General features: G+C 52.3%; 1 protein-coding gene across 3 annotated transcripts in view; it reads left to right on the forward strand.

Annotated features, from left to right (window-relative positions):
• Window positions 1–19,699, forward strand: part of SLC8A1 (solute carrier family 8 member A1) — a 77,084-nt gene that overhangs the window by 12,009 nt on the left and 45,376 nt on the right. For all 3 annotated transcript variants that reach the window (XM_067292871.1, XM_067292869.1, XM_067292870.1), the window contains exon 2: window positions 3,703–5,538. In XM_067292871.1, coding sequence (XP_067148972.1) covers window positions 3,740–5,538 — 1,799 coding nt within the window. In that variant the 5' untranslated portion in view covers window positions 3,703–3,739. The remainder of the gene's footprint in view (window positions 1–3,702; window positions 5,539–19,699) is intronic.

Consider the following 19,699-nt stretch of genomic DNA (forward strand, 5'->3'; position numbering starts at 1 on the left):
TCCGCGGCCTCCTGGACGGATCCCCAGGCTGCCCCACGCCCTCTGAGGCTGGTTGCACGCCTTTGGCGCCCGTCGCCGGGGGCGGCTGGACCTCGGCTGCCTTAGCGGTTGCCGGTCAGAGACTGGACAATTTGTCTGGGCTTTTTTCCCTTGAGCCACGTTTGCTCCCGGCAGGGGCTTTGCTCCGGGCAGCAGCAGCAGATCACTGCTTTCAGCGAGGCACAGCTGGACGGGCTTTGGCACAGGAGGTGGGGAGGGTCGTTAGCCCTCCCGGAGACGGGTTGTCCCGTACGAGTCCCACCTGTGGAGGGGAGGCCGGGTAGTGCTACTTGGTGCCGCTCTCCTGCCCCAGTGGCTGGGAGTGGGCTGCTGTGGTTTGGGGGCATTGGGGCTGACCATGGGGAAGGAGCCCAGGGCGCGTAACTCGGCAGGGGAACTTGTTTGCTCGGGGAGCCTGCGGCGTCTTGCTTGGGGTTGCGGAGCGGGTCCCTTTCCGTGGGGGATGCTGGCAGAGGGGCGAGCGGCTGGTTTGCTTTGGGGCTGCTTCTCGCCAGCTCGCCCGCGAGCGGTGCCCCGCGGTGCCTGCTGCCCGGGGCTTCCTGCTGCTGCTGCTTCTCCAGAGCAACGACGGCCGTGGCGAAGCCGCCGTGGCAGCGGGGTGGGCGCGTGGGGTAAATGAAAAACACGAACCAGGCTGGGCCAGGAGGGCGGCCTCGCTTCCTTCCCGTTGGAGAATAACGGGAATTATTTGTCTGGGAATATTCCTCCTGTGGGGTCTGCTACCACCGTGGGCTGCCCAAGACCCTGGGCAAATGCAGAGCAACAGGGTCTCCGGGGACCAACCTGTTTATCTTGGATTATACAAATAAAGAAACGCTGCTAATTTTAAGGCAACGGCTTCTTGGAGAGATTTTGAGCATTGGGCTCTGGCTGCGTGTGCAAAAGCAGTGTGCTGTGGCCAAGTGTTTTTTAGCCCTCTGTAACTCCCCAGTCTGTTAATATTATTAATTGTGAATTGGTCCTGGTAGGAAAGGGGAGGGGGGGGGGCTACCCGGGTCTTGCTTGAAGGTTGGGCCTCGGAAAAAAGTCTGGCGCAGGGCTGGGCGCCGCTGCACCCTACCCGAAGCTGGGTCCTGGCGTTTTGTCGAGGCCGGTGGGGCTTTCTTCCTCCAGAGCTCCGTGCTCCTGCTCTCCTGCCACGTGAAGGAGAAACGTCGCCTTTGCACGTGGCAAGCCGGATGGGAAGGTCAGACGGACGGACAGCTCAGCTGCAAGCCTCTAGGCCTCTGTCCCTCCTGTCAAACAAAACGTGGGACTTTATTTAGAAACAAAACCCCCAGTGTATGTTAGACTGATTGAAAGGGGAAAACATGACAAAGTTCGAGTGACTTATTAATCTGATTTTTTTAAATTTAAATTTTATTTTTTTGCTGGCTGACACTGGCAGTGCTCGAATTCTTTCAAGACTGCAGAGTTGGTCCAAAGCGTGATGGGACTCTCTTATCCTTTAGGACCTGGATCAGTGACCCGCAGCGTAACATTTCCTCCAGGACCATCTGTTTTCCCTTCTTGCCAAGGGGATTTCACAATGCCTGGTTGCTCTGAATAATTGTACGTGTGCAAGGATTTGACTTGCCATGGGGAGAAAGCTCCCCGAGCAAGGGCAGGTAGATGCTCTGCGTTTTCTGTTGAAACCGCTACCCTTCAGAAGGGGATGGTGAAGAACCACGCAGCTGAGTGATATTTCATGCCCACACTGAATTTTTTTTCTTAAGCCTACATATTAAAAAAAAAATAAAAATAAAAAATAGCACTTTGGAGCTATCAGGGATAAACCGAGCAGATACCAAGCCAGCCTGTATTTTGACAGCCCCTTTATCAAACGTTTTGGAGACGTGGTTTGAAGCAGCGCGAAATGCAGTCAGGATTACAGCTGCCGGGTGACTAACTCATGTTTCGGCTCAACTTCCATGTCCGTTGAACGCACATCTGTTTCCAATTAGCCGCCTGCCAAATGGCCTGCAATGAGGTACTCTTCTTTAAGAACACGATGTTTTTAATTTTTTACTTCCCATTTGTAAGGGGTGCCTGCAGCCGGCTTTGTGGGAAGCAGAAGGTGTGCAGAGCCGGGGATCGGGGCAGCAGGGCTCTTTGGAGCATTAGCAGGATTTCTAATGCAGATGACTCCTACCCCCCCTTTTTAAAAAAAAATATTTATTTATTTATTTTGCAATCTGTCTTACAGGAGACTTGCTTTCCTCGCTTGCCTTATCTGCTCTTATCGCCCAGCTCGCCGAATTGCTCGCTTCCTGCTCTGTGCACCTTTTTCTTAATTAGAAAATTGCGGCGGGGAGGGAGAGCCCGACAGGATTCCCGGGGAAGAAATGTCTTTGACTTGCATAAAACCATCTCAATCAAATTTCAGTAGTGTTCTGCCACCGCATTAATCCTACTACAGCATCCTGCAATAAAAGCAAGCGGAGCAGAGGGCTTTTGGTGTGTCGTTACCAGTTGAGTCATTTGTAGGTTCCAGCAAAGTAAAGGTGTTGACATACTCGTTTTTGCTCTTAATAGAAACATTAAGTATTGTGTGATTAGATTAACTTGGAATGGCAAGGCGTAGTATGGCAAAGGCTCTCCTTAAGGAGAAAATACAAGTTTAATAACTAGGAATCTGACTTTTATTGGCTAGTAAAATTGAACATGAAAGACCAAGCATGCGCAGACTTTTGCACTAAGCATCCCTATGTGCTTAAAGGCATCTGCTCTGCAGGTTTATGCGCTGTTAACTAACTGCCAACCTCTTTAACACTGCTGGAAAAGCATGAGGCAGGGCAAGGGCAAGGACTGCCGCCGTGCCCGCCGCTGGAAATGGAGCGCGACAGGCCCTTGAAGGGGGAGCCAGCAAAGCTGACCTAGTGGGAAGAGAGCATAGGGACAGGTTTCCTCTCGAAGCATGCCAAGAGAGCCGTGCTTGGATGCACATGGGGCTCTTTCCAGCATTGGGAAGGTGCAAAGTGATGCACCGTGGAAGAAATGGCTCCAAAATCGTTAATTAAAGATTGCCCTTCTGGTGCACCTTATGACTGAGTTACTGCAAAGAGCGTAGTTTTGCCAGGGCTTGCTCTTGCGTCGTGCCGGCTTCTGATACAGAGTAGATGCTGGGGAGGTCTGCGAGCATAAAAAGGCTGTAAAATATGTAGCTTACAGTGATTAAAACCAGCAAGTATAAAAATATTTGAATAATCAGTAGGGGGGATAGCAGACTTCCCTGTTTCCTTCTGCTCTTACCCTGAACTCCAACGAGTGAGCGCTCTGTAATTTGGAAATGGGAGACAATTCTGCCAGCAGTAAAGCAGAATGATGTGTTTTGATTAGATGAGAAACATGAAAACACAATTGAAGAAATAAGCTTTTAGCAAAGAGAGGGAAGCTGGCATTAAATATCAATGTAGCTGAAGGGGGTTGGTGGCAGGCAGCATCTGGACCCGTCTCTGTTCAGGTAACTGCGCTATAGATGGTTTGAATGTGGAAATCTGCAGTAATCATAATATAAATTGGGTTCCTTAGATGGGTGTTCTTCAGCAAAAGAGTAATTCGATTGTACTTTTGGGAAAGGTGGAAAATAAATTGGGTGGAAAGGAAGATCTCTGTTACCTCTGGTTGGCCTCAGCTAATGCATCTTTCCTTTTGTCCCTGCAGCTTGAGGACATTTGGGAGCTGTTTGGTGGAAGCGGCCATGTCGCGAGCGACTCACGCACCCGCCTTCCCGGTGGGTTTCCACCTCCTGAGCGTCGTGGTAGTGTTGTTCTTCCACGCAGATGGTGTATGTGCGGAGAGCCCGACCGAAGAGCCAGCAAACGAGACCGAGGAGTGCACTGGCTCATACATCTGCAAGAAAGGCGTGATTTTACCAATATGGGAACCCCAAGACCCCTCATTTGGTGACAAAATCGCTCGGGCAACGGTGTATTTTGTAGCGATGGTGTACATGTTCCTGGGAGTATCCATCATAGCTGACCGTTTCATGTCCTCCATTGAAGTCATTACATCCCAGGAACGGGAGATAACCATCAAGAAGCCCAACGGCGAGACCAGCAAAACCACAGTGAGGATCTGGAATGAGACTGTTTCCAACCTCACACTGATGGCCTTGGGCTCATCGGCCCCCGAGATCCTCCTGTCGGTCATCGAAGTGTGCGGTCACGGCTTCACAGCGGGGGACTTGGGGCCGAGCACGATTGTGGGGAGTGCTGCATTTAACATGTTTGTCATCATTGCGATCTGTGTTTATGTTGTTCCTGATGGAGAGATAAGGAAGATCAAACATTTGCGAGTGTTTTTTGTTACAGCGGCCTGGAGCATCTTTGCTTACACTTGGCTTTATATTATTCTATCTGTATCGTCTCCTGGGATTGTGGAAGTTTGGGAAGGCTTGCTCACTTTCTTCTTCTTCCCTATCTGTGTGGTGTTTGCCTGGATAGCTGACAGGAGGCTCTTATTTTACAAGTACGTCTACAAGAAATACCGGGCTGGCAAGCAGAGAGGCATGATCATCGAACATGAGGGTGACCGACCTTCCTCCAAAGCTGATATTGAGATGGACGGAAAGGTGGCCAATTCTCATGTGGAGAACTTCTTGGACGGGACACTGGTGTTGGCAGTCGATGAGAAAGACCAGGACGATGAGGAAGCCAGGAGGGAAATGGCTCGAATCCTGAAGGAGCTGAAACAAAAGCACCCTGACAAAGAAATTGAGCAGCTTATTGAGCTGGCCAACTACCAAGTCCTGAGCCAGCAGCAGAAGAGCAGGGCCTTTTACCGCATTCAGGCCACTCGGCTCATGACCGGAGCTGGCAACATCTTGAAGAGACATGCTGCAGACCAGGCCCGCAAAGCTGTCAGCATGCATGAGGTCAACAGCGAGGTGGCAGAAAATGATCCCATCAGCAAGCTCTACTTTGAGCAGGGCACCTACCAGTGTCTGGAGAACTGTGGCACCGTCGCCTTGACCATCATTCGCCGAGGAGGTGACTTGACCAACACGGTGTACGTTGACTTCCGGACAGAGGATGGGACGGCCAATGCTGGCTCCGACTATGAGTTCACTGAAGGGACAGTAGTCTTCAAGCCCGGGGAGACCCAGAAAGAAATCCGGGTTGGCATAATTGATGATGACATTTTTGAGGAGGATGAGAATTTCCTGGTCCATCTCAGCAATGTCCGCGTCAGCACTGAGGCCTCAGATGAGAGCATTCTCGAGGCCGGTCGTGTCTCAACACTCGCTTGCCTTGGCTCGCCATCTACTGCCACCGTCACCATCTTTGATGATGACCACGCTGGCATCTTTACCTTTGAGGAGCCAGTGACGCACGTCAGCGAGAGTGTGGGGACCATGGAAGTGAAAGTTCTGCGAACCTCTGGTGCGCGAGGAAATGTTATTGTGCCCTACAAAACCATCGAAGGTACGGCCAAAGGTGGAGGAGAGGACTTTGAAGACACCTGCGGGGAGCTGGAGTTCCAGAACGATGAGATAGTGTAAGTGAAGACTTTATTTGTTACTTATGAAGTCTTTTCCCCAAAGTTAAATGCACGTGGCTCCCGAAGCTGCACTGGAGGGGTGCGGGTGCCAGAGCATTGCAGCAAGCCTTGAATGGCCTTGTGTGCTTCAGGGGGCCTTATGCGCACCTGAAAGGCTGTGTTCCCGCTTTGCTAGCGAACAGAGAGTGATGCTTGCTTGGGGTGCTCCACCCCCAGCAGCAGGGAGCTGGGGCTGGTTTGTGAGCCCAGCTTTCCCCGTTGAACCCATGTGCTGAGCAGACCCCTCCACCGGGGCGGGGGGACCAGAACAGAGGTGGCTGTTACCTCCGAACAACAGGAATCTGTCTTGCAAAGGGCCTAAGTTGAGTCTTTGAATTGGGTTATGTACTTTCCATTGTCTGTTGAGGGTCAGGTCAGCTGGGACCGGGCCTGCTCCGATGATGCTCCCTTCAAGACTGTTGGCTTTGGAGGAGGTCACTTCCTTCTCCTCCTCTTTTGGAGGCTGCGGGCCTGGGTTGTTGTCCAGCGCGTGTCCAAGTAAGCCTTGTCACACAGAGAAGGCTTGTGGCTAACTGCCACCTTGTTCGGTGGTTTGCAAATAGAAAAGAGGCTGGAAGCTGTTGGAGGTTACTCCCGAGTACTACTGGGTGGCTGGTAGAAAAATTACTTGTGCTGCAGCCTGGTTTATCACGTTATGTGGAGAATATGAATTAGCTCAGTAAATCGTGGTGGAAAATGTCTGTCCTCAGGTATGTCCTGAAGAGACTTCCTTGCCTGGTTGTAGCTCTGGGAGGAGCAAGGGTTGGGAGTCCTGTTGCTCCAGCCAGAGGCTCTTCCTACGGTGAAGCCCATCTGTAGGGCAGTCCTGCTGGCAGTAGAGTTTGTGGCACAAAACCGCTGTGTAGGACGTGGAGCGGTCCCTGAGAAATAGCATAGCTGTCTCAAGGGAGACCTAAAGGTTGGCTTGGATGTTGCATCTCATGTGGCTGGTCTCTTAGGAGCCAGGGCAGACCCCCGGCGAGCGCAGGGACTGGGCCTGATGTCCTGTGCACTACTCATATCTGCTTCATGAGTATGGGGAGAATGAAGCGAACAGAAAAGTCGGAACATTTTTTTGAAGTGGGGGAAATTAAAAAGCAGTTTGTAGTTGTCGGGCAGGTTATTAGATGAATGGACGGATGTTGGGGTTTTTGCTTCCTGCAACTGGGTGAGAACTTCACAGCTCAAGCAGTCTGGAGGCCACGCGAAGGGCGGGAGCACACAGCGTGCTCTCGTTCTCGGATTGGACTCCTGAGCAATAACTCTGCTACAGTTATTTGAGTTTTTTTCTTTTGGGGAGAAGCAGGGAGGTGCCTGCGGAGAGGGAATGAACTAGGCTATAAGGATATCCCCCAAAGGCTCTTTCCTTTTTAAGCAGGTCACTCCGAGCGTTAGCAAAACTGGGCTGCTGGCAGCGCGACTTTGACGTTTGGCTTCGGTTCCCCTGCGACACGTGTGCGCGGCGGGCCGGCGCGTGGTCAGCGGCTGCGTCGGGCTGCCCCAGCGCCTTGGAGCCAGCGCTCTGGCTGGAGTCTCCGTGCCCGGCGCAAGACGGAGTCGCGCGGAGTGCCGCCGCTTTCTCTCCGCAGCGTTGCGCTAGGGCCTGCTGCGGGTGCTGGTGGCCTTTTTCACTGCCTCTTCACCGCTGGCTTCTGCCAACCGCTGAGTAACCAAGGGGTGTGCTGGAAGCGGGCAGACCACATCCTGTCAGAGCTGTTCCCCGGCCTTGGGAGGGGGTGGCAGTGTGCCCCCCCCCCCAAAAAAAAACCCTCCTCCTTCCTCTTCTTACCAGCCATCTGCATGCACACAGCAAGCAAGAAGCAGGGAAAGCAGCTTTCTTAGAAACCGGAGTGTGGTTTTTCTGTGCAGGTGCCAGCGCGTTGCCATCATATCTCTGTTGCCTTTAAGCCATCTGCTGCCAGTACTGCAGACCGGGAGGGGATGGCGCATGGGAAGCGGGGTCTGGGCTGGGTGTTTTGGGAACCTGCGGGCTGGCAGGGATGTTGCGGTGGGAGGAGGTGGCTGCTGACCCACTGCAGGGCCGTACGTTGGCCAAGGGACTGCTCCATTCAGGTAGGAGAGGGTGTGCATGGTTTGCTAGCGCAGTAAGTGGACTTCAGAGTTGAAGCCTGTTTGCTGTGTCACTGCTTCAGATAAATCACAGCTGTGTAGCATGGTGCAATTCCCCAGCATGTCTGACCTGCTAAAGTGCAAAGAGTTAAAGTTTTCCCATCCTCTGACCAAGAGGTGGTTTTGCTGGCCTTTCAGAAGGTCTTCAGTGCCTCTTCAGCTCTGGCACTCGAGGCTGCGTGGGTTAGCTCGATAAAATCGAGCAAGATGTGTTTCTCTAACAGCGAAGGTAGGGCAGTGCGGGAGGACGTGAGGATGAAAGAAAACGGCGTGCAAACCTCTGCTATTAGAGGGCTGGCTCGCTGGTAAGTCCCAGTAAAATCGGAAGGCGCTGGGAGGGCCCTGGTCTTCTGGAGATCTTCCTGCTCCCAGAAGGCCCAATTACGTAACGTGTTGTTTGTTAGCGGCGTCCGGAGAGACTTCCCTGTTTTGCAATCTGTTGATGTCTCCTTTCCCAGAGCATAGAAAATAGCTTTGAGAGCCAGAGACGGGCCTCTCCTGGGCGTTTAAACGGAAATACTGTTCCGATGCTACTGAAAGAGCTGCACGGCGGAGGAAACGTTAGTCCCTCTATGAAGAGGCTATTCTCGCTCCTGAAGTGCAGCTTGTGCGCTTGACGGGAGCGTGTTGGCACGCGAAAGAAACGGCCTTTAAACGCCTCCCGCGGAGGGAGAGGCGGGTTTGCGCAGCGGCCGGTCCGCGGGAACGCTGTAGGAATTCGATTGGCGTCTTGGTGACGCTGCGCGGGGGCCGGGGGCTCCAAGATCTCTGTTTGGGAGAGGGGTGCCGTGATGCTGACTGCAAGAGACGGCCTCTCCTCGAGGCCGTCCTTGGCAAGGTGACTCCAGCTCTATCTTGCATCTCTGCTAATGATTCAAGCTTTCTTGACGAGCAGGAGAACGTGGGCTAATAAGATGTGTAGTTGCAGGCTCTTGCTGCCTGCCTGTCTGTCGCAGCTTTTCTCATACTAAGGGAGGTTGGTGGTTCATCTAGCCGGTGGGGTTTCATCTCCTGATCGCATGCCTAATAATCCAAAAGGAGTCCAGACCCCTTTCCTGGGGGAAAGCTGATGGGATCGCTTCTCCTTGTTGTCCCGAAATGTCAGGAGGAGCAGCAGCTCTTCCAGGTTGGACTGCAAAGCTATATGAAAAACGTGGGTTCTTTTGTTGTTGAAAACCAGTAATTTTTCTAGAGCTGAGATTGCAACTAGGGATCTGACATGATCTGCGGTCTGGATGCCTGCCCCCTTTTTGTTGTTTTTTGTTTTAAACTGCAATGTTTTTGCAATTGTCTCTTTTTTCTTAATTCTGCATGAATTGGGTGAACTCTTGTTTTCATCAGCTTCAAAGATGTTGCAAGCAAATATATGGGTAGTCAGTTATACTGGTATTTTGCCTATGCCTTTCCACCTGCAAAATGCATGGAGGAACTGATGTGACTTGACCTCGCTATTCATAGTATTTCCCTCGCTACTGTTTAACCGGTTTAGGGAAGGAGTCTTCTGCGGTCTTAGGGAGTGAAATTCTCAGCCCGCTGAAACTAACTTTTCCCAGCTGGCTTTGGCGTTTCTCTGGAAGCCTAAATCTAGAAGCCAAATATCATCGGGGAGACAAACACCAGCTAAACCCTTCCGAGTTTTCTGGGAAAATGTCATCTTGTCCCCCAAGACTGTGCATACTCCCTCCAGAGAGCCCTGCAAAAATGTCAGGGTCAAGAAAAGCAGATTTTTGGGGGAGCAGGAACAAAAAAGCACTGCTCTTTCAAGTTTGCCTTTCCTTTTCCAAAAGAAGTTGGGTGAAGCATTTCTAAAGAAACGGCACAAATGAAATGCTGACTCTGCTCCGGGAGCTGTCTGGCTCAGTTTTGCATCTGCAACATGCAGCTTCAAAGAGGGAAAAGCAACCGCCAGCTTGGCTGGCCTTGCAGTGGGACGGGGGGAGAAGGGGGTCTCCGATGCGGCAGAGACGCTGGCACAAGCAGCGCCGAAACAGGCAAGCGTTGCATTGCTGAACGTGCAATCTTTCTCACCCTGTGCTAGCGCGGGGTCAATGGCCAGCGGCACAGCGCGAGATATCCAAACAGCCCAAAGAAAGATTAGACTCTTCTTCAGCTGGCGTCCAGCACCCAGCTTGGGTTATACAGCTTTTTTTTGTTGTTGTTGTTATTATGGAAAACTGCCATCATGGTTGAAAATCGGTGAGTATCTACAGTATATATGGCTTTAGCAGTAAGGAAACCTGTTCTGGGCTTGAAGGTAGAAGCTCCCCATGGATGGCATCTCCTCTCTGTCCTGTACAGCGCAGGTGGAATGGAGATGTCTGGGTCTCTCCGTGTCTCATGGCTCAAGTTGATTCTCTCCATGCCGCAGCGGTGCTGGCGGGTGCGCTCCTGGGCCGTGCCATCTCCTGCCGTTCCGGTGGTACGGTGACAAGCCCTGCCCTGAACTGGCTTGGAGAGGGCTATCCATGCATGAGACCTGGGAACTTGGTCTGATTGTGTCCCTGGGGCAGGGGGGTTTAGGATGAAGCACGCAGCACCCATGGATGGCAGGAGACCAGGGCAGAGGATGGTGAGGACAGGAGCCACGAGCTCCAGTTGAAGGACCAACGTGGCTTTTGTCCTTGAAAAACCAATGTTTCCTTATTTGTAATGAGCTGTTGTTGGCAATTTACCACTGCCAGCTGCATCTCTGTGGTTGATTAAGGGAGCTTGGAGCTTAAATTTGTAATAATGCTCTGAAAGCCATTGAGAGGCAGTTATTAGCTTCATCAGGGCCTGTGTACACATCCGCTGCGCTCCTTTATGAAAAGGCTACCTATTAGATGCATTGTAGTAATTCATAAAGTGCAGGATCTCAGCTCGTTTTAAGGCATTAAAGCAACAGCCCTGGTGACATTTGGGGGCATGGGAAAGGCTGGTCCTGGTGCGCAGCGCTACTGCCCAGCTCCTTGCTGGGGATGAGGGATGGCTGGGGGGTAGGAGAAGCCCCGTCCCACCTCTGCAGGCTCTTGGCACATGCTTGAGTGCTGCTGGCGGCAGTGTGGGCACCAGCTGTGTCGTGTAGGTCTCGTAGAGAGAGCAGGGATCTGTCCATCTCCCTCCTTTGCATGTTGTGGTCCTTTACTGTGGCAAGCCCTTGAGGAAGGGAAGGGGTTAACAGCTGACATGCAGGACCCCGATGTGATTAGGTTGTGCCTCTGCTTTGGGAATAGGTAGCCTTTGCTTGGGTGCTTTGACCCCAGGGATGGCGCTCGGTAGTCTTGTTTCAGAGGCAGAGTTGCATTTGTGGGCTTGAAAGGCAATGAGCATATTTGTCCTCTCAAATAAAAGGTAGTTGTTCACAGGCATCATGGGTACGAGGGGATATGGTCTCCACCGTCAGCCTCGGACATCACTGGAGTTAAGGTCAGTGCTCCTCAGGCCATAAACACCGTATAGCTTGAGGATATCTATCTTGGGAGATATCAAACCTGCTACTAATAACGTTTGTGGCACTGACGTGCTGGCTTCCAAGAATGGCAGTGCTGGATCCTGGGTGACGACAAATAATAACGGCATTCTCGGTTTTAAAAATATCTCGGCGTAAGAGAGAAAATATTCCCACCGCTGTGCAAGCACGAGGGTGACCAGCGTGCATCTCCTCCATTCAGTCCCTTTATGGTGCCATTTCCATAGTGGCTGGACTCCTTCCTACACAGTCAAGGCGACAATAAAATGCACCTGGCAAGGAGAAACGAAGCGGTGACGAAGAACTGGGGCCCGGACGGGATCCCCGTGAAGCAGGCGCTGGATGGGGAGAGATGAAGCTGATAGCGTGCGTCTGCCCTGTGGGAGCGAAGCTCTCTGCAGGGGAAGGTCTGCCAAGTGCAGATGACCAAGGACAGAGGTGGCAATGGGTTGAGCAGAGCCCAAAGCTCAAAAAAAAAAAATTTTTGATTTGCTGCTTTGAGGAGCTCTTTTGCATGCTCTGAGTAAAGGTACTTGCTTCCATGAGAGCAAAATAATTATATGTTGAGCCCTTGCAAACAATTTGGAGTAGAAATAAATTGATCCATTAAAGTGCTCATCAGCCCCTCAAACTTTGCAGGCAGCCTCTCAGCTTGAAGCTGCTAATGGCTCGGCTCCTCTGCCTGCCGGATGCGTGCAGCGAGAGCATTCCCCTCGCAGGCTTACGGTAGACTATTTCTCCTGGCACGCCTTTAGATAAGGAAATGTGGCTGTGCGCTTGCTCCAGGATGCCGTGGACACCTCTGCCCCAGCTGTCTGTTCCCTTGCGGCAACGCTGTCCTGCAGCCTGGGCTCCGCTGTCCTCATATTGCACAGCTCTCCTGTGAAAATGCAGCATCTGAGGCGGGAAAATCTCCTGGGCAGGGAGTCTGGAATACTTAGTGTGGCAGCCCTTGGGGTCTCCCTGGGCAGTGGGTGGGATGTGTAGGGGGCCTCGGTTGCCACCTTTGAAAGCTGCAGAGGAGGGCTCAGCCAGACTAGGTCTCCTCCAGTACCTGCAAGAGCCTGGAATAAATCAACATGTTACTTGCAAGGACCTCAGAGATAACAAGGAGATGAATAACAACTGGCATAGATCTGTCAAGAGCAAATCTTATGAAGCCAACCTGACTTCCTTTCATGCCAGGCTTTTGGATGAGGGAAAAGCTTCAGAAGGGCTTTTAACGTTGTCGTGTTTGGTCGTGCCGTAAGGAAACGCTGGCTAAAGGGGTCTCTGGAGTGATGGGGTCGAACGCTACTGGAAGGAGGAAGGTTGCACTGGGTGGGGGCAAAAAGGTGTTGGGCAAGTGCATGTCCTGAGCTGGAGCTTGCTGGAGGCGGAAGAGAAAAAGTGGTTGCTTAGAAGTGTGGATAGAAAGAGCAGAGGGGCTTCAAGCATTGGGGAAGATAGGATAGGGCTTTGCCAGGATGGGTTGGGAGATAGTCTGGAAGGAAGCCAGATGCTGTAAGTGCTTGAGCAGGAATACTTATAGGCCATCGTGACCCAGGGGTCGTGTGTGAGCTCATGTCATGCTCTTGCAAAAAGAAAAAAAAAAAAAAAAAAAAAAAAAAGGCATGGCTGACGTCAACCTGGAGCTGTTCCTAAGGAGTGCAGTCATCCTGCTGCTCTCTGCTTGGCTCCCTTCGGCTCTGGGCACCCAGCTCCAGGCAGAGTGGGAGACAGTCCAGCAGAAAGCATGGAAAGTGCTTGGTGGCCTGAGAAACACGACCTGGGGTGAGACACTGCAAGGGCTGGGGCTGTTTAATTTAGAAGGATACTGGCGCAGGGAAAACCGAAGCTAAGTGAAGGGCAATGAGGTATTTGCTGTGTCTGTGGGGGAAAGAGCATGAGGTCTCGAGACTGCAGCAGAGGCGATTTGGCTTAGCCAGGAGGGAGAACTTCCTCCTGGTGGAAATGGGTCCCCCAGGAGCAGCTGGGGGAAGTGAGTGACCTCCATCAATAGGAGAGGACACTTGGTCAAGGATTTCCTGGAGGTGTCGGGTGGGTTGTCTCTCTTAGGACGTGCATGGGTCAGATGACATCTTGGGAACTCTTCCTCTCTTGTTTTTTATGCTGTAGCCAGGCAAAAGCGTTCATGGGATGAGTTGCATTTCAGATGGGGTGGCCTTCATCCTGCGAGGTCTCGTGCCACAAATGAGTGGTGGGATAACAAGCTGCAGAAGCAACAGAAAGGCCAAACGCGCACACCCTTTGCAGCTCCCTCATGGCCACCCCAGCTGGGCCCTTTGTTCGCGACGGGTATCTGGGGCAGGGCCAGCGCTCGCTGGCCCTCTGTCTCGTCTGCTAATAATTAGATGCAAACCAAACTTCCTGGCAGGAGAGCCCCGTCCCCTCTGGCGGAAGAAACAAGGCTGCGCGGATTAAGGGAGCTAATTAGAGGGGAAGAGAGCATTGGTACTCAAGCCCCAACAGCAAACTTTGAAATCTAGCTAAGGGAGCAGTATTTAATTATATACAATTAAACCACGGTGTCTCGGCCCCCTGGGAGCGGGAGGTCTCGGAGATCCCCCGCGGAGGAGTGGATCTGAAGGTGGCGGTGGGCTAGTGGCTGCATTTATTAAACTTGATCTGGAAAACAGATCTGATTAGAAAACCTGTGAATATCCCCTTGGCTCGTTGGCTCCTTGTTTCTGTGCGGTGTCCCACCTCTCCCAGAGCAGGTAATGGGGCCCCAGTGCTGCAGCACTGTAAGAGAGATCTCTCCACTGCTCTGTGGGTGATGAAGAGGGGAGAAGGCTATCCCAAAAACATAGAGGAAATGGGAGAGGATTGTAGGTAGTTGGCCTGGGAAAGGGAAATGGTCCTGGCGCCCCTTTCTCCTGGTGCGCCGAAGGAGCTGAGCTGCACCAGGAGAAGCTCCTGGTCCTGCCAGCCGGGGCCTGGTGCATCTCCAGGGAGCTCTGTGCTGCTGCTCCTCTTGGCTCCCTAATCCCGCGGGATCTTTTTAGGTTATTTTCCCATGAGCTTGCTCTAGCCACGAACGCAGCTACTTCCCCTCCCCTCAAAGCACGTCCAGCTGCCAGTTGCTGAGCCTCTGGTCTGCCCTCCCCAAGTCCATGCGGCACTTTGCTTTTCCTGCAATGTGCCTGCCGTGCAGTCAACCACTCGCGGGGGCGTCCCAGGCCGCAGTGGTGGCTCTGATCCCATGGATTAACATAGCAAAATCTGTGGTGAGGGAAAGCTTGGCCAGATCTGTATCTCCTGGCAGGGAAAAATTGCAGAGGCAGGCTGAAGGTTTCCCAAATTCCTCCTCCTCAGCAACCTTAAACCCTTAAGGAAGGCTGTGGCTCGGTCTGGGGTGTGAAGAGAGGTGGTGCCTGGTTTAGTTTGCAAATACCAAGTGCCAGAGCACTTCTGCTCCCTAAGGCAGTGTCTTTGAAAAAGCAAAAGCCCAGAGCTCCTTTTCATGCCTCCTTCTCTCCTGGTGTCGCTCTCTTTTGTATGCCTCTGCCCCTGCTTTCTTCTAGGTGCTCGTGCAGACCCCATGAGTTTGCAGTGTGGTGGCACACAGCTTCCCTGGAGATCTGGCCACTTAAATGTTACAAGATCTGAAAATGATACTGCAGTGCCATTAGGTTCACTTTATTTGCCTGAGCGTTTCTGGCAATGTTTTCTTCTGCAATGCCAAGAGCTAAAACCTTGTGGGTTTCTTCACTCATCGTGTCTTAGGTGAAAATTAAATATTTGGTTTTTTTGTTTTTGTTTTTTTTTGTCTAATCCCAGAGCTGGGGCTTTCAGAAAAATGCCGAACAGCATCTAGACTCCCTGTGAAATATCACATGCTCCGTCTGGCCCTTGCTGTGCAAGGGGACTGCTGCTTTTTGGGGGAGAATTACTCTCCGGTCTCAATCCTGTGGAGCTGGAAGGGAAGGTGGGAGGCTTAAGTCGCTTCTTGATGCCAGTCTTCCTAGACCTAGTACGAGTGAGCATGTTGGTCCCTTGCAAATATACAAATGGGTTTCTACAAAGTGCTCACTAATGAAGCAAAGTGGCAGTTTGTCCCAAAGAGCCAGCCTGGGGAGCTCGGCATGCCGGACTGCGTTCGGGGCTGGCCCCATCGGAGCCCGGAGCCAGGCTGCTCCCGTTAGCGAGAGTGAGCTGGGAAAAGCCCTTTGGCTCTCGCTGCAGAATGGGTTCGACGTCTGTGTCTTAAATCCATCGAGCTGATATTGGACGAGGTTCAGCTTCAGCGTGCTTGCAGGGAGAGCCCTGGCTTGGCGCGAGGCAGGAAAGGTAAGAGTAATAAGGAAAAGGGAATACCTCTGGCCTTGCCAAGAAAAATCACTGTCAAGGCTTCCTTGATTTCAAGCAGTGCGTGGGAAAGGGAGAGCTATAGTGATCTGGATTTGCTTGGTCAGGATTTTGGTGCTGAGGCAGCAGCGCTCTGCGTGGGTGGGCTCGTACACGTGAGGGCCATCAAGAAAAAAGGTAATGTGGAGAGGTCTGCGTGTTAAGGCTGCGTTGATCCGTTCCCTCCTAGCTAGAGCATCAGTGTAAAATTCCTTTTCCGGATGTGAGGAGAAATGCGTTGATCTGTGTTAATATTATTCACTTAGGGAACAAAGCTCTACTTTTCAGAAAAGTTGCAAATGGATGAGTTAGCTTGGAAGTTTGAAGAAACTGAAGTTTGGAGGGTTTCTCTTTATTGCTTCACAGGAAATTCAAGTTGTAGCTTGAAACGAGCTTTCCTCCATTCACTCTGGGACCTTAAGCAGGGGCTGGATTTTAGGGGAACATTGCTCATGAGAGCACTTTTGAAACCCCCTGCTAGCAGCAACTGTGGCAGAAGGTAAAGCAATAACGTTTCGGCATTGTGGTTTCTCGCTGAAAGCCAGTAGGTTAGAAAGGTACCTAGCACGCCTTGCAACTTGGGCAACAGCTCTTTGCAAGTGGGGGTTTGCTGCTAGCACCCTAGTTATGTGACAAATGGCTGCAAAGGTGCGTGCTGGCTCTGGAGCTGGTGGTGATGTTCACCAGGAGCCGGGGGAGTTGGGTGCAGCGCCTGCCCTCCAGCCCTTGCTGGGGCACCACACTTCTTGATTTGTGGCCTGAGTTTTCTTCATTTATTTTCTTTTGAGCTTGGGCACGTTTGCTAATTGGAGCAGAACTGGTCAGCTCTGCTGAGTTTGAACATGGGTAGCTTTAGGCTTTCATTTGGGTTGTTAAACATGAAGCAAAACGATGCTGCCTTTGCACCAGTTATTGGGAATAGAGGTCTTGATTTGGAAGCAATCATCCCCCCAGCATGACTGAAATAACGACTCGTGGCATAGAAAGAGCAGTGTCCTTGATGCGATAGGGTGGTGTGAAGTTATGGTGAACTACCTGACCTCAAGTGTGGGATTTCTTGCCAGGCCTAGTAAAAACCTCCCAGGAAAGCCCAGCAGGCACCTTCTGAGCATCTTCTCAGCCTGCCAATGTCTCCAAGCAGCCCCAGTGACCTTTGCATCTGAGCAAGATGTTCTTCGTTACTCTGACTTATCTCTGCTGGCTGAAGGCAGATCGCCATGAGATGGAGGCCATTGATTTTTAATCATTTTACCCTCTAAAGGAGGTCTTCATCTCCCAGCTAGTCTAATCTACAAATAGGACATAGCTACATCTGCCAAGGCTACTAGAGATGGCCTGTACACGTCTTGTGGTTACCTCTTGGTGGGACAGAGACTTGTTGGTCATCAACCCTGCAACGCTTACCCTGGGAGGCCACAGCTTTGCCCAAAGGTTCCCCCCTTATTGCAACTTCTCCTCTCAGCGAAAATGAGGAAACTGGGAATTTTTCACAGAAGCTTACCTGCTTTTCATCAAAAATCTAGAAAAGGAGGAACCATAAGGAATCTGCAAGGGTTTTTGGTTTGTGTTTTAGAGAGGGCACCTGGGCAAAATAAAACATCACCCTTCAGTCCTCGGTAAATGTATGTTGCAACACTGACATCAGCTTGCCTGTGGAGATTCACTGGGCCAGGAAGGCCCCGGGCCATGACCTGCTAGCGGGGTGCAGTCGCATCTGTTGGGGTGGTTGGGGACCAAATATGATGGAGCGAGAGGTCTGCTTGCTTACTGTGCCAGTGGAAACGGCTCACTGCTGTTGGGCTGCAGGAAATTGCCTTCACTTTTGGCCTCTCTCTCTTCCCCCGGCTCTTCTTTTAGCAGCCCGTAGTGCTGCTCTCCAAAGGTGGTTGCAACATGGGCATAAATAAAATCCAGCACTCGCTGGGACTGCACGTACTCGGAGCCACAACGGAAACTTTAATGAGTTAAATCGGAGCTTTTATTATCTAATTTCTCTGTGTCAGCCAGCTTCACTCATCCCCGTAGATAACTGATGAGGTGGTGAACAGCTTCTTACCTTCTGGAAGCCGGCCGCCTTTCGAAATGCTCCCGTTAGAGATGTGTTTTTCAGGCTTGTGCTTCTTCCTCCTCGTTATCCTGTCAAGGGGAGCTTGCTTCGCGCGGGGTCTGCAGAGTGGAGGGGGCAGAAGGGGTCAGCGGGGGGAACGGGAGAGGGTTTCGGGCGGGCCCGGGCACGCGGGTGCCGAGGCCTGGGGAGCGGCCAGCGCTGGGCGAACGGAGGATCCCCCTTTCCGCCAAAAGAGGCGCGCGGGCGGCTGCGGCCTGGCGGGGGGGCGCCGGCTCAGCGGCTGGGGGGGCTCGAAGCGCCTGGCGGCAGCGGGGCTCGTCGTCGTGCTGTGGCTGCTGGCGGTGGGCTCTGTGGCCGCCTCTGCGGCAGAGGGGCCCGTTGCAAATCCCTTTGAAGAAGGGTCGGAAGAACTGATTTGCAGCCTGGAAAGCTGCTCTTGCAGAGAACAGCAGCAAGAGCGTGTTCTTCCCAAGCCCTGGAGAAGCAAGGTGGGAAGGGGTATGGAAATACCTGTCTGCAAGCCCATGGACGGGTGAAAGACGGGCATTCTCAACAGGGAGGGAAAAGTGACCTGTGGACAGCTTGTCTCGAGATGTGGCAGAGATGCCTTCGCTGGGAGGCTCCACGTCCCCGTCAGGTGGCTTCCCAAGGAAGCATCTTCCTTGCCGTTGCTGCGGAGAGGCTCGTGGCATCCGGCGGCTTCTGCCCCGCGAGCTCGCCCTTCCCGTAGCTGGTTGGCGTCCCTGCAGCTTTGGTGTTGTCCGGGTCAAAACTCTGGCGGTTTTGTGCCTGTGGCCTGCCGAGCTGCAGCAGGGGTTACAGAAAGAGAAACAAAAGAGGGTTTCTGTTTAAATAGAAACGGTTCTTGTGGTTTCATCACCACATATGGCAGGGACATGTGCAGAAACGAATGTGCTGCTGTCTGCCAAGCAGCAATAAGCAGGTCAAGGCAGCGTGTTAAGATCTCACAAAAGGAAATGTGAGTTTTCTTTTATAATCTCTCTTTTTTCTTTTTTTTTTCCTTTGAACACTAGCAGCCCATCTGAATTCAAAAAACCTTTTTGCAAAGGGAGAGCGCTAGTCACCGCTAGCATCTCAAGCAAACCAGCTGCTCTGGTGCGCCGTGATTTCTCCCCCCCCCCCCCCCCCCCGCAAACTCCGTTTTCCTGCGGGAGGCATTTTTGCTGCCGTTTCTGCGCGGGAAGAGCCGGGATCTTCGCGCGGCTGGCGCGCCGGCCCCGCTTCACCGCTGACGGCTGCTGCGGGGCCGCTTGGTTTTGCAGAGCTCGACGGGACCGCGGCGGGTCCGAGGCTGGCGAGGGACTTAGCATCCTTGTCTCCCCCCGCCGGGGTAGTTCTTTGCCCATATATAGCCAAGGTATCAACTTGCAGGCCTGGGGATTTGAGCGTTTTGTTTAGCTTTCGGCCGAAAGGCCGCGCTTGGGAGCGACGGATATAAATATTTCCCGCTCTCGGGGAGCAGCCCGACTTCGGCCCCTTCCAAGGAAGTCGCTCTCGCAGGGGCCCGAAATGCCGAGGAGCCTCCGTCGCTCGGCCCCAGGGTCTGCAAAGACGACGCGAGCGTTGAACCCGGCGCGGGAGCCGGGGCACAGCGGCCGCCGTGTTTTGGGAGCCGGCGGCCAGTGAAGTAACGGGGAGGATGAGGATGTTCGTGCCGCCCTGAGCTCCTCCTTTGTCACTTTTTTTTCCCCCCTCCCTTTCTATCTTTTAAAATCTCTTCCTGTATCAAAAAAGCCACATTAACACAGCCGGAGCTGCTGCTCCGCACAGAAGGGATGGAAAAAGGGGGGGAAAGAAAAAAGCGGCAAGATGGGTTAGAAATCCTGACTCCTGGGGCCTCTGGAAATTTGTGCTGTAGAAACGCTGCGCTGTTGTGCAGTTTAGGGTCTCTGAAGAAGAATAAATCTGCTTTCAAAAAAAACCAAAAAACCACCCCATCTGCATATTGCATGTATTTATAGTCAACTGCAAGCTTTCCCAGTGAGAACTTTCAGCATTTATTTTAAATTAAAGTGACTGGCGTGTCATACCAGCACTTAGCCTTTTAACAGAAATATTTCGGTTGTATAAATACCGTTGCTATTATTAAACTCCAGGGAAAG

The sequence above is a fragment of the Apteryx mantelli genome, chromosome 3 (genome assembly GCF_036417845.1).
Source record: "Apteryx mantelli isolate bAptMan1 chromosome 3, bAptMan1.hap1, whole genome shotgun sequence".
Lineage (NCBI taxonomy): Eukaryota > Metazoa > Chordata > Aves > Apterygiformes > Apterygidae > Apteryx > Apteryx mantelli.